Here is a 26,604-nt window from a genome sequence, read left to right as displayed (position 1 = left end):
ATATGTTTATTGGCCATTTTGATAATATCCTCTGTATTGAAATGTCTATTCAAGGCTTTTGCTCATTATTAAATTTGGTGGTTTTTTATTATCAATTTATATAATTTACATACAAATGCATGTATAGTCTGTGACTTGCATTTTTACTTTCTTAATGCTCTGTTTTGATAGCAAAGTCTTACTTTCAATGAAGCCTGGTTTATCATTTTTATCATCTTATGGCTAATGCATTTTGTTTCCTGTTTAATAAACCCTTGCCATTCCCATAGTAATGAACACATTTTGCTTTGGTTTCTTCTAGAAGCTTGATTATATTAGCTTTCACCTTTAGGTCTTGATAAGTTTCAAGTTAATTTTTGCATGATCAAAGTTTATCATGCAACAAACTCTCTTCCTTCCCACAGTGAATTTCAGTGGAGCCCTTGTGGTAACTTAGATGGCTGTATATATGTGGATCTGTTTCAGGACTCTGAAATACATCCTTTTTTCCCTGTAATAATACCATAGTATGTCTTAATTGCTGTTACGTTATAGTAAATGTTAATTTGTGACAGTGTAAGTATCTAGGTTTGTTGTTGTAATCACCACAATCAAGATATAAGACATTACTACATTATCGCCCCAGAATGTTTCCTATTCCCTATCCAGCCAATCCATTTTCTACCCCTATGTAGCAATCACCTATCTGGTATTTTTATGTCATTAATTAGTTTTACTTTTTCAAAAGAGGTGTATATTTGACCTCACAGTACATTTAAGATGATTACACTTAATTTGTATGTTTTAGTATATGTGTCTTTCTCACAACTTGTATTTTGCTCTTAAGGATTGATTTTTTAAATATTTGCTTTATTTTTTAATTTTTTTATTACTTTTTATTTTTTCTTTATTTTTTTTGAAGTAAGTGTAGGTTTTCTATTACTTCTTTCTCTCTAATGATTCCTGAAGTCATTCAGTTAGTATGATGATTACACTTTTCAGCATATCACTTCTAAAGTTCTACCTATAGTCTTAGATATTTAAGATACCAAAAACTAAAATTATTTCCTTAAAAAATTAGTATTCACCAGTATTATAAACACCACTTAAAAATATAATAGGCCATATTCAGCACATGATAACCACTTTTTTTGGCCAGGCACAGTGGCTCACACCTGTAATCTTGGCATTCTGGGAGGCCGAAGCAGGTGGATTGCATAAACTCAGGGGTTCAAGACCAGCCTGAGCAAGAGTGAGACCCTGTCTCTATTAAAAAATAGAAAAATCTAGCCAGGCATTGTGGTGGGTATCTGTAATCCCACCTACTTGGGAGACTGAGGCAAGGGCATTGCCTGAGCCCCAGAGTTTGAGGTTGCTGTGAGCTGTGATGCTACGGCACTCTTCTTGGTGCACAGACTGAGACTGTGTCGCAATAAACAAACAAACAACAAAAAAACACCCATTTTTTTCAATATATTATCATTTAGTTTCATAGTAAACTTATCCTGCCAAGGAGACCGTATTTTCCAGTTGGAGGAGGTTTGACAGGATTGCAAGAAATGTGATTTGAGCCATGTACCCATTATGAAACATATTTTAGAATTAGTAAAAGTCTCTAAGTATTGGAGAACATATATTATAAACTTTCTGGTATGAAGGCATCTTTATTCTAAAGATGGGATTTTATGAAACTGAAATTTTGTAGAAGAAAATTGCTTGATAGTTTCATAAACTGTCATTCATGCACAAAAGTTCATATTGCCATGGTTTTATTTCCTAAGTATCTCTCTCATTTTGGTTAGCATTTTAATGAATTATATTTATACTAAAGTTTCAAAAATACAAGTACATGCAATCAGAGCTATAAAGTTACCTCTGTGCTTCCACACATAGTTTAGGAGGAGTGTAAAGATACCTGAATATATCATTCAAAGCAAGGCACTTTTCTTCAGTTTGAATCTTCAGGACATTTTAAAATAAAAACTTACTTTCTTAACATAGTATATTAAGGTCTTTACTCTTTAAAAAAAAAAAAAGACGATTCTGACTGTGCTTGTACATTTGCATACAGGTTTGTTTGATTAATTGCTACTTGACTCATCTATCCTAATACTAAGCTCTGGGATCACAAAAGATCACACTCCCAAACCTCTTCCTGGAATTAGTTTAAATATTTGATTTCAAAACCTTGAAAAGATTTAGGAAAAAATGGTTTTTATTGTTACTCTTATCCTGTTGCAGTATTAGAGTCCCTTGGAAAAAAATTCCAAAGTTATATATTAACTCATTATTAATATTAATTTAACTTATTGTGGAAACAAATTATAAGGACCTTATAAGTAGTTTAAAATATGAAATGAAATATACCCTAGACACATTTTCAGTACATACATTTGTAAAATCATCTGCATATTAAAGATTTTTATGAGTGTTTTTGTTATTTTGGTTTTAGTGTTCACTGAAAATTTAGAGAGTTTTTCTCTGTTAGTAGGTTTACTTTTTATTTGTTTACAGTTTTGACTTCAGATAAAATTTTCACACCTAAATGAAATACATAGATATTAAATTGTCAATATGATGAGTTTTGACAGTTGTCTGCAGTCATGTAACCATATTCTTGTAATAATATAGAAGATTCCATATATTGTGATATTTATCCCTACTACTCTGTGTATCAGTAGTTTTGTTTATTTACTGATACATAATATTTTTGTTAATTGTAATTGTTAATAATAACAATTGTCAGAGTCTCACTTTGTCACCCTCAGTAGAGTGCTGTAATGTCACAGCTCACAGCAACCTTAAGTTCTTGGGCTTAGCGATTCTCTTGCCTCAGCCTTCTAAGTAGCTGGGACTACAGGTACCTGCCACAATTCCTGGTTATTTTTAGAGACAAGGTCTCGCTCTGGCTCAGGCTGGTCTCAAACTCCTGAGCTCAAGCAATCCACCCTCCTCGGCCTCCCAGCATGTTAGGATTACTGAATCTGTCTAATTTTTATCTCTTATGATTAAGACTACTTGAGAATTTTTCTTTAGGTCTTTTTTTGGACATTCATTTTCCTTCTCTTGGTTAAATACCTAAGAGGAGAATTGCTAGGTCATAAAATAGGAATCTATCTATTTTTAAAAGACATTAAGAAATTTTTTTCTAGAAATGGCTGCATTAATTTACATTCTGAGCAGTTTCTTGAAGATCTGGTTGCTTCTCATACTAACCAACACTTAGGTATTGTCAGAGTTTTTAGTTGTGGCTATTTTAGTGTTAACATGGTGGTAGTTTTAATTTGCATCTCCCAGGAGCTCTTGCTGTTGAGTATAGTTTTTTGTGTGGTTATCGGCTATTCATATATTTTCCTTTTGGAAACCCCACAGTTTTTATATTGAGTGATTTGACTTTTTATTATTGATTTATACTTCTTTGTATATTCTGGTTTAAGTCTATTGTCAGTTTATAGGTATTAAAACTATTTTCTCATAGTTTATGTTTATTCATTTTCTTAATACTATATTTTGATGGGCATAAGTTTTAAATTTTGATGAATTCTAATTTATCAATAATTTAAGTGCATCTTGTCTAAGAAATGTTTTGTCATTTCAATATTGTTTGTCTTTGTAAATTTTAGTGTTTTAGCTTTTACTTTTAGTCTGATTTATTTTGTTATTTTTTATAGTATAATATCAGGTAAAGAGTGCCATTCTTTTTTGACAGATTACTATCCAGTAGTTCCAGCACTATTTGTTGAAGAAGTGTTTTTTTCCCCCTTTAAATGGCTTTTGTGCCATTTTTGATAATTAATTGACCATAGGGCATGTGGTCGTTAAGTGTGTATGTCTTTTTTTGGATAAGCTCTTCTGTTCTGAGATCTATTTGTCTGTCTTAATGCCAGTGTCACACTGCATTGATTGGTGTAAATTTCAAAGACAGGCACTGAAAGTCTTCCAATATTGTTCATTTTTAAGGTGGTTTTGGTTATTCTAGGTTCTTTGCATTTTCCTATAAATACTAAAATCATATTTTTAATTTCTATAAAATAGTAGGATTATGATTGAGATTCTGTTAAATCTATAGATTTTTGGAATAAGGGGTATTGACATTGTAACAATTTTTGGTTTTTCAAACCATGGTACATCTCTATTTAGTTTATCACAGTCTTCTTTGTATTAATAATGCACTACATGGTTTAAATTGTAAGACTCTCTGAACATTAAAATTCTGTTTGCACTAATCCTTTTTATATGTTGACATATATTTTGTATGTTTTGATTCAAGTAATAAATTGTCGTCCAAGAAATTATGAGAAGCAAAATTATACTTCTCTGTGTTTGTCCACACATATATCCTTTGAAGTACATTTTATTTCTTCTTGTATGAATACATTATTATTTTGTGTTATTTTCCTTAACTTAAATAACCACCTTTTATCATTTTTTTCTTCTTTCTTTCATTCTTCCTTTGTCACCTTTTCCTCCTTCCTCCTTGCCTTACTTTTTCTTACCTCCCTCATCCCTCTTCCCTTCCTCCCTCCCATTTTTCCTTCTTTTTCTTCCTTCTCTCCCTCCTCTTCTTTTTTTTCTTTTTTTCCTTATCTTTCTTTTCCTCTTCTTCTTCTCTTTCTCTTTTCTAATACTGTATGCATATGTTGTTGAATTCACTTGTCATTTATCTGAACATCTTTATTTCATGCTCATTTTTAAAGGATATACATACTAGATATAAATAGATATATAACACGGATATAAGGGATGCCCTAGGGTATCTCTTGTATTCTAGATGTAGTCCTCCTTACCCCCATTGTGTAGTGGCATCCCAGTTTCCCCTAAGGTAGGATCAGTTATCCCAGTTAATACAGTAATCTTTCTCCTTACCTATTGATTCAGTTCATGAGGCGCTCCACACAGCAGTTGGCAGTTTTAGCTTCTAGATAAATGTTTTATATTCTCTAGTCAAAGCTCTTCTTTTTTTTGGAACTAAGATTTTTGGTTTAGCAGTATCTTAATTTGCGGAGATGGAAAGCAAATGTTTTGTTAGTGGAAGTGAATGGATCCACTCCTATTTCTACCCTTTGAGTTTTGGACCCATGAATGTTGGCTCTAGGAGAAAAAACACCATATATCAACCTCCAGTGTGAAGCATATACAGGATTGGACAATTAAGTTCATGAACTCATCCTAGAAAACATGTTGCATAGCCTCATTGCTAAATATCATTATGGTCACCAGATTCTTATGTCAGTGTTACTGAAATAGTGAACCAGATGTTCTAGCATAGGCAGCAAGAAATCTTAAGAGAAACTAATATAGATTATGCTTTTGTTAAAGAGTAATTTTAATGAGAAGGTAGAAGAATAAAGGTTGTGATCCAAAAGGAAAAGTTTCAGAGCTAAGGATTAAAGGGGCCTTATACTACAGGTTGAGGACATTGTTTGAAGGTAAATTTTCTTAGAATAAAGGGGTCAAGAAATTTTGAGACTAGAGTATTATATGTGTGGGCATTGCTTTTGTTTAGAATTTTGGCAGAAAATTTTCTTTAAAAAATATGGAGAAACCTCAAAGTTGGAGAAACCTCCAAGAACTCAAGCTAGACCTCCCATTTGATCCTGCAGTCCCATTATTGGGCATCTATCCAGAAGGAAAAAAACCCTTTTATCATAAAGACACTTGCACTAGACTATTTATCATAGCTCAATTTACAATCACCCAAATGTTGCAATTGCCCCAATGCCCCCCAACCCAGGAATGGATTAACAAGCTGTGGCACATATACACCATGGAATACTACTCAGCCATTAAAAATGGAGACTTTACAGTATTTTTATTAACCTGAATGGAAGTAGAACACATTATTTTTAGTAAAGCATCACAAGAATGGAGAAGCATGAATCCTATGTATTCAATTTTGATATGAGGACAGTTAATGACATGGTGTGGGGTGGGAAAGAGGAGAGCAGAGGGAGAAGAAGAAGGGAGAGGGATGAGGGAAAGGAAAAGCAGAGAGAGGGAAGGAGGGAAGGGATTCTTAGTGTGTGACACATCTTGTACCCTCAATGAATCCCCAACAATAAAAAAAATATATATGGGGAAATGACCTTGGTTGTCAGTAGACCACAGTGATACAGATGAGAAGTCATTTGTATCAGTACCTCTCAGACTATCTACAACAAAGGACTAGCGTTAAAAAAAAATTTTCCCTAAAGTGCTATAGACTTTTATTTTTGTAATATATAATAAAAAGAATTACCAAAGGAAATTAAAAATATATAGGTACAAAATCCACAGTATTGCTTTGTCAAATTCCTATCAAATGTTTAGTTACTCTGAATGTTAACACCTAGCTTCATAGCCATTGCAGTTTGGGAATAATATTAGTCCCTGGATCATACTTTGAGGAGCATTGCTCTAAATGGATAGCAGGAACTTGAAAAGTGAAAAGGTTGTTTAATGAGGGATTAGTGACTGGAAATGGCAGTTAGGAATGAGAAAATGCAAGTCCTTTTTTCCTGCCTCTGAAGCGATGGTATGTGAAAGAAGAAACACGCTGTGATAGAGAAGGTTCAGAGAGAAGTGTTACTGAAAGTGAGGTGGTTTCTTACCGAGCTGAGAAAATAAAAGGGTCAGGCTTAAGAACATATGGAGTTGTCTTGACAATGAGAAAGTACTTCCAGAGGCCACAGATGGCAAAAGTACAAGGATAGTAGATAAGAAAAGGAGCTAATCAGTAGGAAAATTACAGTTTTAAGAAGTGAGTTGACTTCAATGGGTTAAATGGTAGATGTTTTCACTGAGCTGGCTCTTAGGTTAATCACTGCTAAATGGTTTGAATGATGTTCCTGGACCTACACCAATAAAACATTCTTAAGAACACTAGAAGAGTAAAAGATAGGTAAATGATTGAATTTCTTGAAAACTAAGAAGTTTCTCAGAAACTGTTCAAAATTTTCAAAGATTTTGTTACCATAGTTATATTCACTGGTTTCTTATGGAGAACACTAATTATCATACTTATTAAAAAACTGAGTTTTATGTCCCAAAGAGAATGACTTTTTATTTAATATTCAACTTGTTGATACTTTGATTTGTCATACACATTTTTTGTTTTTCTCCTGTTGTAATCTAAGAGGTTAGAGTGGCTTCTGTTTTGATTTTGCAATGTTTGGGCAACACATTATACAACAAGAAAATTAAGAATGAGGACTTAAGTAATTGACAGCTCTATTGAGATCACAGTGTTTATAATGGCAAACAAATAAAGTTTGTAAACCAAGAGGAAGCATCTGTGATTCCAGGAATATTATAACTGAAAAGAGCTTAATAAACCATTAAACTATGGCTATCATCCAGTGAGTACTAATACTATTTCCTGAACTCTGCTTTGTGTTTTAAAATAGTATAAGAAGCATCTCTGCCCTTTTTGTGCAATAACTGCCAACTTAACATTTAGGTTATACAGTTGTTTGTTTATGGATTTTGAGAAAATCCATTGAAGTTTACTTAAGAACCAACTCATTACAATGGTATTATTTACTGAATTGTGTTTTCCTGACCACCAGCTAACTGCAGAGTTCAGCATTAGAAGGTTCTAACTGTACAAAAAGGATCAAAATACCATATCTTAGTAGTTGCATTAGCTAGAGAAGTCATCATTGTAGAAATAAATGCCTTTGCAACAATGAAGAGATTATAGAAAATGAATAAGCTAGATTATATCTCATATATGTAGTGGTTTTATTATTATCTTTATTTTAATCATTTTAGTTATAAAGTATTGTCTTACATTTTAATTACTTTCTGATTATTCATATTGATATCAATTTGTATCAAAACAAAAAATTGCAGTTTTAGAATTTTTACTTTTATTATTGAATTTGAAGAGGAAGTGTTGTTTATAAATTGTAAATTTTAATCTCAAATCTATTTAGTACCCAAAGAGATTTTATTTATTTATTTATTTTTTTGAGACAGAGTTTCACTTTGTGGACCTTGGTAGAGTGCCGTGGCATCAAATTTCATAGCAACCTCCAACGTTTGGGCTTAGGTGATCCTCTTGCCTCAGCCTCCTGAGTAGCTGGGACTATAGACGTCCGCCACAATGCTCAGCTATTTTTTGTTGCATCTTGGCCAGGGCTGAGTTCGAACCCGCCACCCTCGGTATATGGGGCTGGTGCTCTACCCACTGAGCCACAGGCACCGTCCCCAAAGAGATTTTAGGTAGCTATTCTAAACATCTGGAAATAGAAATCACCAATCTCGTATTCTGAAAGTTCATGTAAGCATAATTCTTTTATATTGCATTATGTATTTTTAAGAGGGTACTTAAATGTAATTCTAATTTAACTTTAATGTATTAAGTATAGTTATGAATTTATATAATTAGTAATTAGTAACATAATTAATATCATACATTAAATGTGAGATATATCCTTGATATTTGGATGGCCATTTTCTTCTTGTTAGACCTGAAGGCTCTCCCAGCAGATTGAGATTCTGATATCCTGTGGGCATGATAAAAGGGCTGTTTCCAGAACAGCAGATACTACTAAAGTAAAGGGACTACATAACTTTCATTTTCGTCTCTCCTTCATGTTTTTTGCAATCCTTTTAGACTACTTCCCCAGAGGAAGTATAATCTATGCCTAATAATCCTGGGAGGCTGAGGCAGGTGGATTGCTCACAGGTTCAAGACCATCCTGAGCCAGAGTGAGACCTCATCTCTGAAAATAGCCAGGCATTGTGGCAGGCACTTGTAGTCCCAGCTCTTCAGGAGACTGAGACAAGACAATCACTTGAGCCCAAGAGTTTGCAGTTGCTGGGAGCTGTGATGCCAGGGCACTTTACCGAAAGCAACAAGTGAGACTCTGTCACACACACAAAAAGAAGAATGCTTCCTCAGACTTACCATTCCACCCTTTTTTCTTTTACTACCAGAATACAGGTACCAGAGGACTGAGATGCTAAGAGAGGAGAGATCAGAGAGGGATGGGTTGAATAGACAAGGGATAAATTAGTTTGGGTACCTTGTGTTCAGGGAAGTGTTACTCACATGTAAAGGACTAAAATGGAGGCACAGACTGTTGAGATATATTGAACTTTTTTTTTTCTTTTTGAGACAGAGTCACTACAACCTCAAACTCCTGGGCTCAAGTGGCTGGCCCTCCTGCCTCAGCCTTCCAAGTAGCTGGGACTATAGGCACACATCATTATACCCAGTTATTTTCTCTTAGTTTTTTGCTGAGATAGTATCTCACTCTTGCTCAACCAGTCCTCCTGCCTCAGCCTCCCAGAGTGCTAGGATTACAGGTGTAAGCACCACACCATGCTAGTATATTAAACTTTTATCTCTTTTAGTTCCTCATGTTATCAATTCAAATGTTAGTAATCATTTCTAAATGTGTTTTAATTCAAAGCTACAAAAGGTGATTTTTGTAACTCTTCATTTTGTTAGATCAGTAGCAACATTAAGTAGTTAATAATACTAGTTAATAATAAAGACCATTACTAATTCACTTTTAGTTTACTAAAAATTTAATAATTATTATTAGTTCATATATTATGGCAAACCCTGAGAAAAAATTTTACTACTAAGGAAATATCTAGATATTGGTTTACATAATTTGATATCCCATTAGCTATTATTCAGAAAAATCAGCAACTTTATAGACATTTGGAAAAGCTATATTAAAAGTTACATGTACAGTACATGTACCTCCATACTTGACTACTTCCCTATGTTGACCACCTTCTTAAGTTGACCTAATTTTCGTAGACTGGACGTGAACCAGATATATGTGTCAGTAGAGTAGTTCCAGTTCTTTATGGGACCACCTCCATATGTTGGTCATTTTATTGCATCTCTTGGGTGGTCAACTTACAGAGGTTCTTCTGTAATTGGAAGGAAATTTAAGGGTATGATATATTTAGGATGACTAATTCCTGGAACAGTCAAAGAAAATTAAATATAAAATGATATAACAGAAAAAGCAATATAAGAATTAAAATGGAATAGGCAGTGCCTGTGGCTCAGAAGGGTAGGGTGCCAGCCCCATATGCTGGAGGTGGCGGGTTCAAACCCAGCCCTGGCCAAAAAAAAAAACAGTAAAAGAATTAAAATGGAATGCTAAAAGTGTATCTGCTAAAAGTTAATCCAAAAGCAAGTAGGAAAGAAAGAAGAAAGCAACAACAAAAGATGTGACAGTTATGTAACAAATAAGATGGTAGACCTAAGCCCAGCCATATAATAGTTGCACTAAATAGATGTGAACTACTATAGTTGATGCTTGAATAATGCAGGGTTTAGGGCACTGACCTCCCAAAATTGAAAATCTGTGTATAACTTTGACTCACCCAAATTTAGCTACTGATAGCTTATTGTTGACCAAAAGACTTATTGATAACATTGTCAGTTAACACATATTTTTATCTTATATATGTAATACACTGTTTTTTTCTGGCTTTATTGTATGAAAAGAAAATTATTATGAAAATCATAAGGAAGTGAAAACACATTTACTGTACTGAGTTGTATTTATTGGTACTATAAATTTACTTTGCTTGTTTATAAGACAAATGGTCTGTCTGGCATGGCAGGCAACCACAGCTGCAGACCTCATACCAAGCAATTCAGCTTTTTTTTTTTTTAATAATGTCATGACTTTACCTCTTTGGAGCACTTCCAGCATCATTATTAGCACTTCACACAGTTCCTATGGTGTTATTCAAGGTGTACAATATTGGCACTAAACAAGAGAAAAAAAATGTGCAAGAACTACAAAAGGTCCCTTTTTACTGCTGTATGCAGTTTACTGGCAGAATGAACTTCTTGTGCAGAGACAATTAGCATCACCTCATTTTAAGTAGATACTTGCATAACACAAACTCATTGTGATAGCAACAGAGGTAGCTACAAAATGATTACAGTAGTACAGAATGTACTACAGTTAATTTTATGCATTTATGATTTAATACTACACCTTTATGTTTATTACATATCCCTTGATGGGTAATGGCACCATGAATACTCTGTGTGTATAAGTCTTGATAAATTTTAACTTTTAAAAATAGATTAGTGCACAAAATGATAAAATATCTTCATAATTGTCGGCAAAACAAAAATATCTACATAATTTTTGGCATTCATGACATAGCTAACTTTTCCTCTTTTTTTAATATTTCTTTTCTATGTGGTTTTTCATCTGTAATCTTTTTAAAATTGTCACAGGAAAAAAAATTTTTTTCGTGGTTATTTATTTATTTTTTGGAGACAGTCTCTCTCTTTTGCCCTAGGTAGAGTTCTTTGGTGTTATAGCTCACAGCAGCCTCAAACTCTTGGGCTCAAGCAGTCTTCTTGCCTCTCCCTCCCAAGTAGCTGAGACTCCAGGCCCTCACCATATGTCTGTTTTTAGATACGGGGTCTCACTCGCACTCAGGCTGGTCTGGAATTCCTGAGCTCAAGTAGTCCACCCACCTATCCCTCTCAGAGTGCTAAGATTACAGGTGTGAGCCCCTGCTCCTGGCCCCAATATATTTATTGAAAAAAATCCCATATAAGTGGACTTTAGAGTTCAAACCTGCGTCATTCAAGGATCAAGTGTACTTCAGGTAAAGGCAGATAGTGTAAGGCACTAAAGAGTCGGGCCCCATTTATATATACTGTCTGTAAGAAGCATATTTGAAATAATAAGATACAGATAAGTTGAAATTTAAAAAATGAGAAGATAAAATATGTAAGCTATAAGCATAAGAAAGGTGCTTTGAGTATGTTAATATCAGACAAAGTGGGCTTAAGGGCAAGGAGTATTACTAGAGATAAAGAGAGATATTTCATCAGAATCCTAAATGTTAATGTATCTAACAGAAGATCTTCAAAGCATGAGAAACAAAAACCGGTAGAATTAAAGGAAGAAATACACTGTTCAGCAATCATAGCTGGAAACATCAACACTATGCTCTCTAAACCTTTGTTGTCATTTCAACAATGTTTAAGCATCTTCACTAGGAGTAGATTCCTTCTCAAGAAACAATTTCCTTTGCTTATTCATGAGAAGAAACTCCTTATCAGTTGAAGTTTTATCATGAAATAGCAGCAATTCAGTGCCATCTTCAGGCTCCATTTGTAATACTAGTTCCTGTGTTATTTCTACCATATCTAGTCTCTTCCTCTGCCGAAGTCTTCAACCCTTACAAGTCACATGAGGGTCAGAATCAACTTATAAAGTCCTGTAATATTATTATCTTAACATCCTCCTAGGAATCATGAGTTTTCTTAGTTGTATGCAGAGTGATGAAATCCTTCTAGAAGGTTTTCAGTTTACTTTCCCCAGATCCATCAGAGGAATCACTATCTATGGCAACTCTAGCCTTATGCAATGTATTTCCTAAATAATAAAACTTGAGATGAAAAAACTCCTTGATCTATGGGCTTCAGAATGAATATTGTATTAGCAGGTGTGAAAAGCAACATTAATTTCCTTTCACATCTCCATCAGAGCTCTTGGGTGACTAAGTACATTGTCAATGAAATAACAACAAGTATTATTTTGAAAGGAATCTTTGAGTATAGGCTCGACAGTTGGCTGAAAATATTCAGTAAACCATGATATAAACAGATACACTGTCATCTAGGCTTCGTTGTTCCATTCATAGTATAAGCAGAGTAAATTTTTCATAATTCTTAAGGGCCCTAGGATTTTCAAAATGGTAAATGAGCATTAGCTTCAAGTAATTTAAAGTCACTAGCTACATTATTCCCTAAGAAAGGATCAATTTGTCTCTTGAAGCTGTCAGTCATTCACTCCTCTCTAACTGAAAGTTAGATGGTGTCTTTTTCCATTTGAAGATTGTTTCATCTACATTGAAAATCTTTAGTACAGCTGCTTTTATCAGTTATCTTAGCTAGATCTTCTGCATAACTTGCTACAGCTTTTACATCAGCACTTGGTGCTTCATCTTGTACTTTTATGTTATGGAGTTGGCTTCTTTGCTTAGATATCATGAACCAACCTCTGCTAGCTTCAAAGGTTGGTTCTGCAGCTTTGTCACCTGTCTTAGCCTTGAAAGTTGAGATTGTGCCTTGCTCTGGATTAGGCTTTGGCTTAATGCTGTGGCTAGTTTTATCTTTTATCTAGATCACTAAAACTTTTTCCATATTGGCAATAAGGCTGTTATACTTTCTTATCAGTCACGTGTTCACTGAAGTAGCACTTTTAATTTCCTTCAATAACTTTTCCTTTCCATTTACAACTTGGCTAACTGTTAGATGCAAGAAGCCTAGCTTTTGGCCTGTCTCTACTTTGGACATATCTTCCTCACTAAGCTTAATCATTTCCAGCTTTTCATGTAAATTGAGAGATGTGCACCTCTTCCTTTCACTTGGACACTTTGAGGCCATTATAGGATTACTGAGTCTCAGGTAATAGGTCCAAAGAGAGGGAGAGAGGTCAGTTGGTAGAGCGGTCCTAATAATATACACAACATTTATCAGTTAAGTTTATCACATTCAATAGATGTGATTTATGGTTCCTCAAAAACAATTACAATAGTAACATTAAAGATCACTGATTACATATCACCATAACAGATATAATAATAATGAAAAAGTTTGAAATCTAGTCATATGCCACATAATGATCAACTACATATATGATGGTGGTTTCATAAAATTATAATGAGGCCAAATAATTCCTATCACCTTCTGATGTCACAATTGTCCTAATGTAGGAGCACACAATTGTGCTGATGCAGGTGTAAACAAAAGTGCTGTTCTGTTAGTCCCCATAAAAGTACAGTAATGAACAATTATATATAGTATATAATAATTGATAATGATAATAAACAACTATGTTATTGGTTTATACTAGTTTATACTATATTATACTTTTTATTGTTATTTTAAAGCATACTCCTTTTATATATGTTTTTCAAAATTAACTTTAAAAAAGTCTCAGGCAAATCCTTCAGGAGGTATTTCAGGAGAAGGCATTGTTATCATAGGAGATAATACCTCTGTAAGTGTTACTGCCCCTGAAGACCTTCTGGTGGGACAAGACAACCATGTTGATGATGCCGACCCTGTGTAGGCCAAGGCTAATATGCATGTTTTTATCTTAGTTTTTAACATAAAAAGCTTAAAAAGTAAATAAAATAAATAATAAAAATTATAGAATTATGTAAAGAAAATATTTTTGCACAGTTGTAGTATGTGTGTTTTAGGCTTTTATTATAAAAGAGTAAAGTTAAAAACTGAAAAAGTTTATAAAGTAAAAAATGATAAACTAAGTTGAACTTACTTTTTTTTTTTGAGACAGAGTCTCATTATGTTGCCCTCAGTAGAGTGCTGTGGCGTGACAGCTCTTGGGCTTAAGCAATTCTCTTGCCTCAGCCTTCCAAGTAGCTGGGACTACAGGCACACACCATAACGCCTGACTATTTTTTGGTTGCAGTTGTCATTGTTGTTTAGTGAACCCAGGCTGGTTTCGAACCCACCAGCTTCAGTGTATGTGGCTGGTGCCCTACTCACTAAGCTATGGGCACCAAGTCTGATGAACTTATTGAAGAAAGGAAAAAACCTTAATAAATTTAGTATATCCCAAGTATACAGTATTTATAAAGACTACATAGTGTACAGTAAATATTCCAGGCCTTTTCACATTCACTCACTACTCTCTCACTGACTCACAAAGAGCAACTTTCAGCTCTGCAAGCTTCTCTATTCATGGTAAGTACCCTACTGCCCTACATCAGTATGCCATTTGTTCTGTTTTTTAACTGTGCCTTTTCTATGTTTAGATATATAAATATTTATCAATATTTACAGTTACCTACAATATTCAGTTTTTAGCCTAGAATTACTAGGCTATCCCATACTGTTTAGGTGTGTGGTAGGCTATACAATCTAGGTGTGTATTAAGTACATTCTATGATAGTACAAGGATGAAACCACCTAACAATGCATTTCTCAAAAGTATGCCTGTAGGCATTTTTGTTTTGTTTTGTTTTATGCAGTAGAAGGGACTGTAACAAACTGGTCAGCATACAGAGATGTTCAGCATAAGGAAGTAGGCCTATTGGACTGAAATGTACATGTACATATGGTGTGTCATCTATGAAAATTAGGTCAAATTAAGGTGGTCGGTGTAGGGAGGTAGTCACCTATAGAAGTTCTGCTGTATTTCTTTAAAAGGCATGATTTTTAGCTTGTATGCTAGCTTTAGAATGTGAAATCAGTAATAAATATATGGACTTTGCTGGGTAATTGAGTTAAAAGGTAATTCTCTGTTAAGTATTTATTTCCTGTATCAGAGCTACGTACTTCTTCAAATATTATCTGTATCTCTAATTGTTCAAAGTTCTAGTTTTAAAATGTTTTAAACTTTTTCCTGTAATTCTAGATGTTCTTGTTCCTTTTGCTATTATATATATCTGTATACAGTAAAAATTTTATTTATAAACTGAATTATCCTGCCTTAGTATGAATCCTACTCTTTTTTGTGAGACAGAGTCTCACTTTGTCATCCCTGGTAGAGTGCGGTGGCATCATAGCTCACAGCAACCTGAGACTCTTGGGCTCAAGTGATTCTCTTGTCTCAGCTTCCCAAGTAGTTGGGATTACAGGCACCTGCCACAACACCCAGCTATTTTTTGTTGTAGTTGTCATTGTTGTTTCACAGGCCTGGGCTGGGTTAAAACCGGCAGCCTTGGTGTATGTGGCCGGTGCTGTAACCACTGAGCTATGGGCACCGAGCCAATAATTTTCATGTTCATTCATTTTTTTAATTTGCAATTAATAATGTTTCTTTAATCTTTTCTGAACAATTTAATAGTTTTAAATATAAACTACTATATTTGTTACTCTAGTTATTGCTTTTTTGTAGTATTTTGAGAATTATATATACTTAAAAATATATATGTATATATCTGTGCATACATATATATTAATAGAAACATGTCATAACCTTGCATATTGCCGAGTGGTTATGGGTACATTGTCTAGTGGATGCTTAATCAGTATTTTTTGAATAATTTAGTTATGTTATCTATAATGTATACATGTTTATATATGTACATATAAGCCATAGCATATGTGATTTCAGAGATTCACATAATTATTGTTCTCTACTTTTTAATATTTGACATTTATAGGCCTTTTTTTCTTATGTAAGTAATCATGTAATCCATATTATTGATATTTTGCTAGAGAATTGAAGAAACAAGTTACATTTTCAAGTTTAAAAGTTCTTTATTCCAATTTATTATAATGTGGGGAAAACAGTTATTAATCTAAAATGAGTGATTTTTAAAAATTCTTCTAAATAAAACTTATTTATATAATCCTAAATGCTTCCATACACCTGCAGTTCAATGTATATATTTCTCACAACAGAGTTTGGTTTTTGTTTGCACTGGAAGAGTCTTATATTATTTTTGTCTATGAAGGACAGTGTTGTATAGCATCCAAGTGGCAAATGTTTGATTGTAATATAATCAGGATGATTTGTGACTGAAAGCAGGTTGTACAGGAGGAAAAACAGCAACTGTTAAAAACTTAGGCAATATTATGGAACTTTTTGTTAGGAAATTAAAGCTTTTTTTTTTAAAGAAAACATAAAATGGAATCATTAAAATTTATTATCTGCTTTATAATTCTTTAGAATTCATAATGTTCAATAAAATACCTGTCTTTTAGTAAATACTATCTAAATTTATTTTGTAAAAATTTGTTATGAACTTTCATATGGTTAGTGCACTTACATTGTAGAATTAGTTTTTTTGTTGTTGTTTGTAGTGGCAAATTTAATTGTTTTCTTCTTACTAGTGAGTTTAGAAAGCTAGTATCATGAATCCTTGTGGTATTTTCATTCTTCTACAACATTTATCTTTTTTCATCTGTATTCCCCATTCATTTATTCCTGTTATTTTGAAAGAAATATCAGAAAATCAGATTTTTTTGATCTATTAATGCTTATAGTGTATCTCTGAAGCACATGGACTCTTGTCTAAAACAAAACCACAGTATCATTATCACACCAAAAATACTAACAAAAATTCTATAATCTTGTGAAACATCCAGTTTAATATTTGAGTTCCAATGCCTCATATCATACCTTTTGTTTGCTTAGAATCTGTATCTAAATAAGATTCACACATTGAAAATGATTGAATTGACTTTGAATGCTCTTTTATAGATTCCCCTCTATCTTTTCTTTTCTCCTGAATTTTATCTTTTAAACACACTGAGTCATTTTTCTTGTAGAATTTTCCAGGTTTTTTGCTTCATCTTGGTAGAGTCATGTTCCTCTGTTTGCTTTTCTCCTGTAAATTTGACAATTTGGGCTAGAAACTTGACCAAATTTACAGTAGTTTTTATTACCAAGACTACTGTTTGTTCTTTTCAGCTAGAAGCACAAGTGTTGTGCTTCCTTTTATGCTCTTTGCCTAGGTCCTTTAAATACAGTAATGATTTTAAAATCATGATATTCTAACATTTCCATTTTCTTTATTAGCTAGAATTTTTCTACAGGTAGAATTTGTTTGCACAGTGGGAAAGCTTATATGAGAAAGTGTGGATAAATGTGTAGGTTTACTAGTATTCTCTCACACTGATTATTAGTTCAAAATCTTATTTCATTAGAAGCTAAATAATTTAAAATTATGTGTTTCAGTACATGGCAGTTATTCCTATTGATACTGAAATGGCCTTTTCTTTAGCTAGTTGGCGTATAGGTGTATGTATGTGTGTGTGGATGTGTATACAACATCACTAAGTTAGTTAAAAAGTATTCGTTGAACACCTCTAGGCACTGTAGCAGTATCCACTGGGCAATTTGACAGTGGTTAGCTCCTGAGTCATTTTCTGATTCTGTGCAAAAGTTCCTTGATATTTATTATGACCAAATGTTCTTGGATCATCTTGTACATTTCTTCCCCAAGATCTAGAATCAGCTATGTATTTATCAATTCCTTTAATTTTAGTAGTAAATGGGACTTAGAGCCTTCAGTCCAGGTGGTAGGGTCCCCTTTGCTACTAGATCTCCTATTGTTTTTAGTTTTTTTCAGTGGGTGGAACTGGGAAATACAAAAAAACATACCATATTTTTTAAAGATAGAAATTATATCTACTCATACATGAAATTCTTAACTAAAGAGTTTTTTCTTTTTTGTTTGTTTGTTTTGAGACCGAGTCTTACTATGTTGCCCTTGGTAGAGTGCTGTGGCGTCAAGAGCTCACAGCAACCTTAAACTCTTGGGCTTAAGCAATTCTCTTGTCTCAGCCTCTCAAATAGCTGGGACTACAGGCGCCTGCCACAACACCTGGCTATTTTTTGTTGCAGTTGTCATTATTGGTTAGCTGGCCTGGGCTGGGTTTGAACCCACCAAATTTGGTATATGTGGCTGGCGCTGTAACCACTGTGCTATGGGCACCAAGCCAAAAGTTTTTTCTTAATTTATCTTTCATCTGTATGTATTTTCTATGGTGAGAATCCTAGTTCTCAAGAATAGTCATGTGATTGATCATTCACTAGAAAGTTAATTCACTGTAGTAATGCAGCATATTTGGAAAAAGCATTCAATAAAATCAAACACACCTTTAATTTTACAGAAGTGAAATGGGATCTTTTAGCAGACTAGGAATGAAAAATAATGTCTATGATATTATTAGGGTATCTACCAAAATGCCTCTTAATGATTACATGTTAGAAGCATGCCTTTTAAGGTCAGGAACAAGAGGACAGGAGGAAAATACTCTTACAGGCTTCTTTGCTACTATCCTATTCTGAGCCCTCGTACCTTATCTTTCTCCTGGACTACTCAAGAACTTCCCAACCTGACTTCCTTTATCTTTCCTGAGCCCTGCCCCCAACCCTATTAATAACATAGCAGGAAGAATAAACCCATATTTACAAATTATGCTGCTTTTCTGTTCAAAACCCTCTAGCAACTTTCTGTCTCACTTAAGAGTAAAAGCCATAATCTATAAGGACTACCAGCTCCTCTGACTTCATCTCCCAATATTCTCTCCCTTGCTAATAACTTCATTTCTACTAGAGAATTCTCCCTCCTATTACTCAAGCATGCCAGATAAGGTTCCACCTTAGGTATTCGCACCTATTGTTCCTTCTCTGTCAACCACTCCTTCTAAAGAGACGCACTATTTACTGCTCTATTTTCTTAGAGTCTTTATTGAAATAACTTCTCTCAATTATATCTTTTCTATTTAAAATTTTTAAAGTTTACATCCCTGATAAAATTTATTGAAATTTATTAGTAAATGAGCATAGAACATAGAAAGGGTCCCCCCGTCCCGCCCAATTAAGAACTTCTGGTAAAGAGAAAAGAAAAACAGAAACCACAAAACACCTTTTAAACACCTTATTTTCTAGAAGAGAACCTGTTCCATAGACTGTTAAAACTCCTGGGTCTTCCTGGAGACTTATTTTCCATGGCTCGTATATAATGGCCTGTGTGAAGGAAAACTGTTTTCTCTTAATGAGAAATAGTGTTCTTTATTTCTGATTCAAACATAGACAAAAGGACTCTACCATCAGGTTCCATCTCTTCAATAATTTTCTTGATTACTCTGATTTTCTTAGAATTGCAAAGCATTTCCTTACCTAGTCTTTTGGCACTCCCTTTATCTTTAACTTGTTTTTCTTTAACATTTTTTTTTTTACTTTTATTTGTTTCACTTATTTAGTTTATTGTTTCTTTTCCCCAACTAGAATGTGAGCTCCATGGGAATAGAGATTTTTATCTGTTTTGTAAAATGCTGTTATCTTCCCAGCATCTCTAACTGCCTAACACAGAGTAATTAATGAATAGTAGTTGAATAAAAATGTACTTCAGGGCTTAGCACCTGTAGCTCAAGCCGCTAAGACACCATATACACCAGAGCTGGCGGGTTTGAATACAGTCCGGGCCTGCCAAACAACAATGACAACTATAGCCAATAAATAGCTGGGCATTGTGGTGGGCACCTGTAGTCCCAGCTACTTGGGAGGCTGAGGCAAAAGAATCTCTTGAGCCCAAGAGTTTGAGGTTGCTGTGAGCAGTAATGCCACGGCACTCTACCCAGGGCAACAGTTTTTTTTCTTTTGAGACAGAGTCTCAAAGAAAAAAAAAATGCACTTCAGAATAGCAATTCCTCAGGGGCAAGATTTAAGAAGGAAGAAATTTGTTACATAGTTCTAATTTTTTTTAATCTGAATGAATTATGGAAAATTTGTTTACATTTGGTAAATATTGGTGATAGGTATAAGTTTCTATTATATTTAAAATTATAATAGGTATAATTTTCTCAAGAAAATTTGAGATACAGATTAAAAGATAGGATATTTACTTTATAAATATTATGAAATTATAAAGTGACAATCAATGTAGTGTGATGCTTGGTAATAAAGTTAAATCCTTTCACTTCAAAATTAGTTTTGTAAAAGCAGAAAGAAGCAAACTGGAAGAAATCATACATAAATATGGAATCCTGGGGAGTATATCAGAATTTCTAAGTATTACATCAAGTGAAGAAATAGGATTAAATAAATTGAAATAAACTATAAATTCAGTTAAATATAAATCACAAATTGTATTTGACAGATACATTTATATATATTTTTACTAACTTCAAAGCTCTGGTTTGGCTAAGACAGTTTGAGTCCTAGATCAATGTTAACTTTAAACCTCATAAAGATATGAAAATAAACTCAACATTTCTTGAACAAGAATGAGCAAATTCTCTTTTTAGTTTTGTGTCATGTAGACCGGAAAAGTCTCTCTTTATGGGTCATTTCTAGTTTACTTGGAATAAGAAGAGTAGGTGGTCAGATGACTCATGCTTCCTTACTTTCTCCAGGTATGTCCCTGTGGTTTCTGTTATCATTCCTCTGCTGTATTCAGTTTCAAAATTATTACCCCAAACAAGCCCAACTCAGATGTCATCTCCATGAAACATTCTTTTTTTCCCGTAGCCAAGTAATCTGCCTCATATTTGAACCCTCATAGGTCATACTTAGTCATTACATTTTAATACCTGTACTTATCTAAATAATTTTGTATTAAAATTAATTGAAAATGTGAAGGATAATTCTAGTAGAGCATCTCTCTACTATAATGTGACACTTCTGTGTCTCACTCATTTTCATATTTCATGATTTGTGTCTGCACAAAACACATTTGTATTTTGATTGCCTTATGACCAAATATTTTACTTGTTACAGGCTAAAAAAGGATGGAGTTAAATGTATAGATCATATGTCCCCTCCAAATAAAGTCCAGATGATACATGCCACAAAAGTTTCATGTAATTTTTTCAAGCAATCTGATAGATGAATCAGGTTGCCACACAGTGTTTGGAGGAATAGGCATGGCAATATAAAAGGATCTTTCCCTGAGGAGTCAGTGCTCTGTCATATTGGCAGAAGTTAGCTTCAACAAAACTGTCTGATAAATTAATATTAATTTGAAATGTCTTGACTTTGTGGTTACTATTTTATGTAATTTATAAATGTGTTTTGGTTTTATGATTATAGTATGCATGAGATGGCTATACTTAATTTTATATTTGTGTGTAAACATCTTTACACAATCTGCAAGTAGGTCAGTATCGGGAGTCTGACACAACTTTTTCTGTGAAAGGATTGTGTATTACTTGAAGTTGGGAAATATTGATGCAGACTGCCTAACATTATAGAGTTCAGAAGCAGGAAAAATCAACCTTAGAATAGTAAGAAATGCCAATTTAGATTACAACTGCATCTTAACTGTGTCATAACTAATGATTTTTGATTCATTATGACAACTGGCCTTTTGTCAAATAATTTAGAAAGAACATTGACCCCATCTTAAATTAATATGTGTACTTATTGGTTGTTACTTAAATATCTTGATTTAAAAATAGACAAAGAGTGATTTTTAACTTTTTCCCGAAAGATGGGCTGAGTACTTTTTTCCTTTAAAAAATCTCATATTTGTCCCTATTTGCAGCATATCATTTTACAGCATGTATAATTGTGTAAAATGTTTTATATATTTATATTGTGATGTTATATTCAAATTTCAAGATATTGCAATATTTGAACATATGTCTCTTAGTCTCTTTATACTTTTATTATACTTATAATTTCTTTATTACTTATTTTACTTTTGTTGTCTCACACTCTTCACTATATTTCAAGTAGGTAAAAGTGTCATTTCATGTATTTGTTATCACTTGTTTAACTAAAAGTGAGATTTAGTCAGAATACTTAGTTTCTTATCTGTTTTCAAGTCTCCTAGTGCTCTGGCTCTTGCTTTTTTCCCCTATAAAATTGTTTGTTTAGAATACTTCTAATATCTCTGAATGTATACTTTATGATTTTTATTTTATAATATTGACAAAAATTATAGAATATCATGTTGTAGTTTATTTAAAATCCAATGAGACTTTTAGAGGCATGCTTTTATTCAACAGATAATCTGAACCATTTGGTTAAAGTTTAAATATAGTTTAATTTTACAGAAACAAGTATTTTTATGATTTATATCATAATATTTAGATTAACAAAAACCTAACTGAAAGTTATAATTAAATTACTAGGGTACTATAAACAATTATATTTTATTTGTATTTAATGTTACTTTTACTTACCATTCTTGTTGCAAAAAATAAACCCTTGTCTTACAGAGAATACAATGATATTATTTACATTAATTCATGTGGCTCAGTAAAAAAAATGCTATAACTCCTTTACTTAATGGGATTCTTCCCCTGTGGCAGTGCAAACGGCTAGAGCAGGAGCTTCATCATCTGAAAGAGCAGAACCAGACTTCAGCAAACAACATGAGACATCTGACTGCTGAAAACAATCGAGAACGTGCTCTGAAGGTAAATCTCCGTTCCTTCTTGCAGGCAAATTAAGGTTGTAAGCCCTTGGTGCCAGCTTTCTGTGCTGCATATATCAGTTGTGTACATTTCAGCAGAAGTGAGCTGTGGTGTTTGCCAACAGCCCCTTCTTTAAACACAGATACAGCACCCTTCTGTTATGGTATTATTTTATTTCATGTATGTGTACATGAAAACAACATATTTTCTGAATTTTGAATGGTGGTACATGTTTATACTATTTATGTTTTTATAGTATTACTTTTTGTAATTAATAAAAAGTAACCATACTAAAAGAAAAAAATAATTGGCCTTTGTTTTGCATCAATATTTATTATAATAATTATTTTTAATGACTTGTAGTATTAGTCACTCACAGAACTGACACTCCTTGAAGGATATGTGCATATGTTTGGTAATTGAAGGAGTACTTAGAATGTTACAATGACAAAGAGGAAGGAAGATAATAAATTTAATTAGAACTTGGAACAAGTAAAGTGGGCATTTATTCCTGGACAAGGACTTTGATCTCTTTGTAATAGAGATCCAGTAATCATGGGAAAAGGACATGATTTTAATCCTACCAAATACATTTTTCTCTTAAGATGCTTGTGACTTCTCATTCTACTTTTTGTCTTTGTCCCAGATCCCGGTGTAGTCTGACATTGTAATAGTCTCTACCCTCAAGGTGCTTGCATTCTCATTAATAGACTGAAGAAAAAAAAATACATGGGAAACCAAAAAGGTTCATTGTTATTTTTATTGTGCACTAAGAAAAGATTTGCCACCAAGAAGATTGTATTCTACTTTGTTGTCTCAAATTCATTTTTTGCTGCAGATTACAGAGTAATATGCATATTATGTCATCGACAATATAGTTTACTAAGCCAGAATCATCTACCAAAATTGAGGAAAAGGGTGATATTTTAATGTGGAAGATATTTTTATTCTGTTCAAGAAGTCAAAAGTTTGGTAGAAGTCAGATTTTTCCACAAAATGTATTTAGCTTGGGATTCTTAGGTGGGGGCTCATAATGACGTTGTTAGTATTGTTTAATGTACTTTTCTCTTATTTACTATTGAATTTATAGATGGATAGAACAGAACAGTAAATAAGAATGAGTCAAATTATAGGTCATTCTGATTATGGTTAATTACCTTCAAGGAATTTACTATTTTATGAAAATAAAGTATAATTTTTAAAATCTATATTTGCAAAATAGAACACATTATTCTTTGAAAGGCAGCTTCCATTGTATGTGTATTATCAGTATGAGAGGACGGATTTCATGTGCTCGATGTGATATGGTTATTTTCATTTAAAATGGGACCTGAAGCCAGGTGCAATGGCTCATGCCTATAATCTCAGCACTTTGGGAGGCCAAAGTGGGAGGATCACTTGATGCCAGAGCTTTGAAACCAGCCTGGGAAGTATAGCAAGACCTTGTCTCTACAAATAAACAAATAAGCAATAGGTAATAAAGCAGAATCTAAAGTAAAAATTTGTGATCTTTATTCTGGCATTTCTGGTTATGTGTTTCTGTTAAATTTAATTAAGTGGCAGCTACTACTTATAGAAAGGAATAGAAATAGAAATATTGCTATTAGAAGGAAATAAGCCAGTAATACTAAGTGAAAGAAGTGAGAGATTAAAATTTCCTCCTTATCTTTTGGTGGCTTTATATAAAAGATTATTTCTTTTTTTTTTAACTCCTCCTATAAATACCCATGTACTTGTTTTTGTTTTTTTTGTTTTTTTGTTTTTGTGAACATAGATTTTTCACCTCATTTGAGTAAGTACCAAGGAGTGTGATTGCTAAATCGTATGTATTGGTAAAAGTATGTTTATTGTGTATGAAACTCTCAAACTGTCTTCCAAAGCTGTTCTGCCACTCTGACTTCTCAACAGTAATGAATGAGAGTCCTGTTGTTACATATTCCCCCTAGTATTTGTTGTCTCTTTATTGCAGTGTTCATCCATTCATATGGCATCATCTATGGAAGTAATTTATGTGCACTAATGACTGTCAGGCCTAGTGTTCTACTCAAGTATCTTAATGTCTTCTTAACCTCAGCAAGTTTGAAACCAAATGCCTAATTTAACTCTCTAAGCCTTCTTCCTGGGAGGAATTCAAGACCTCTGTCAGACACTATTGACTGCATAACTCAGCATTTATTTCCAGTCATGTTCTTCTCTGCACACCTTTAGTATAGATACTGGAGCAGTTAAGGCTTTCCAGCCTTGCTTTTTGCCAGTGAGAGACAAGAGAGAGCCTACAGCAGGGATAGGAGAAGAAGGAGAGGTGTCTCTGGAAAGGTTTCTGTTTTCCTAATATAAGAGCAGATGAAGCAAGCATCATTTCTTCTTCCCTTGTTATTTCCTTGAACACTTACCTGTGGTCTGCAAGTGTACCAGCCATTTTAGAGTCCTAAAGAAAGGGCCAAGAGCAACTGGCTATAACATCACTGAGCCTCTGAGCCAGTGAGCCACTGAAAAAATGTTAAGCACCTATATCCTGACTCTTCTTTTGGTAAGAAAGTAAAGCCCTATATTTTAAGTAAATCATTCTAGATAGTTTCTATTATTTAGTGACAAATTGACCTGTTAACGTCTGTTAATTAATAGTACTACCTTCTTCCTAAATATGTAAGCTAAAGCAATTGATACAATCTTCATATCCTTTTAAACTCTGACTCACCACAAAGCAATTTAGTGTCCAGTCTTATCAGGTATGCAGTGGTTACTTAATGTTTTTCTCCCATATTTATTATCTACCCTATGTGAAGTTCATGATCCAGATGGTAATAGTACCCTGCTAACTAATTTTTCTGTCCTCAGTTTCTCAGCTTCTTAATTAGTTGTTACATTGGTATCAACTATCATTCTAAAACTTTTTACTTAAAAAACCTTCACTAATTATTTCATTTTCATCAATGTAAGAAAATATAGATATTTTGAATGATCCTCTTGATATAATTAATGAAAAGGGACAGTGATAGTTTATATTTTAAGAATATTTTAAAGCACATCATTGAGAAGGCAACAAAATAAGGAATCAGCAAAGCTCATACATTGACTTCTCAATTGCAGTGTTGGAATAATACTTTAAATGAACAGAAGAGGAATAATGCCTTATATAATACAGAAAGAAAGTAATTGGCAATATCAAGAATAAAATAATGATTATATAAATATAAATCTTGAGTTGCTTTATATTGCCAATGGAATAAAATACAACCCTTTCTAAATATGGAATTTAGTACTCCAAATAATAGTCTTAGCCTGCCATTTAAAGAAATTTTTATGTTTTTGGAGATTGTTCTCTATCTCTAATCTTGTTAATCCCTAGACATCCCTACTTGAAGTTTTGTAAGTGTGTCATGTTCTTTAATTTATTCTAATCTTTGTTCTTGTTACAGTTTTATTTTAAATTCTGCCTTAATCTTTCCTACATCAAAAACTTCTTGAGCATAAGGGATCAGAACTTTTTATGTTGTTATTCCCTTGGAATTTAGCATATTGTTTAAATCATGTTAACAATCGTTTTTTAAATTAAAAAATCAAGGTTCTAATGTTTGTTTCTTTTTTGAGACAGAGTCTCACTCTGGTGCCCCGACTAGAGTACTATGGCATAATAGCTCATAGCAACCTCAAGTTTGTGGGCTCAAGTGATCTTCTTGCCTCAATTTTTTTTTTTTTTTTTTAAAGTAGAGACTGGGTTTCACTCTTGCTCAGGCTTGTCTCAAATTCCTGAGCTCAAGTGATCCACCCACCTCAGCCTC

At 33.4% G+C, this 26,604-nt stretch overlaps 1 protein-coding gene across 1 annotated transcript in view; it reads left to right on the top strand.

Annotated features, from left to right (window-relative positions):
• The window catches only part of MIPOL1 (mirror-image polydactyly 1), a 253,415-nt gene that overhangs the window by 63,071 nt on the left and 163,740 nt on the right, over positions 1-26,604 (top strand). The window contains exon 8 of the mRNA XM_003792000.3: positions 22,718-22,825. Coding sequence (XP_003792048.3) covers positions 22,718-22,825 — 108 coding nt within the window. The remainder of the gene's footprint in view (positions 1-22,717; positions 22,826-26,604) is intronic.

The sequence above is a fragment of the Otolemur garnettii genome, unplaced genomic scaffold (assembly GCF_000181295.1).
Source record: "Otolemur garnettii isolate 467f Iridium unplaced genomic scaffold, OtoGar3 scaffold00052, whole genome shotgun sequence".
Lineage (NCBI taxonomy): Eukaryota > Metazoa > Chordata > Mammalia > Primates > Galagidae > Otolemur > Otolemur garnettii.
This window is presented reverse-complemented; position numbering and strand designations above follow the sequence as displayed.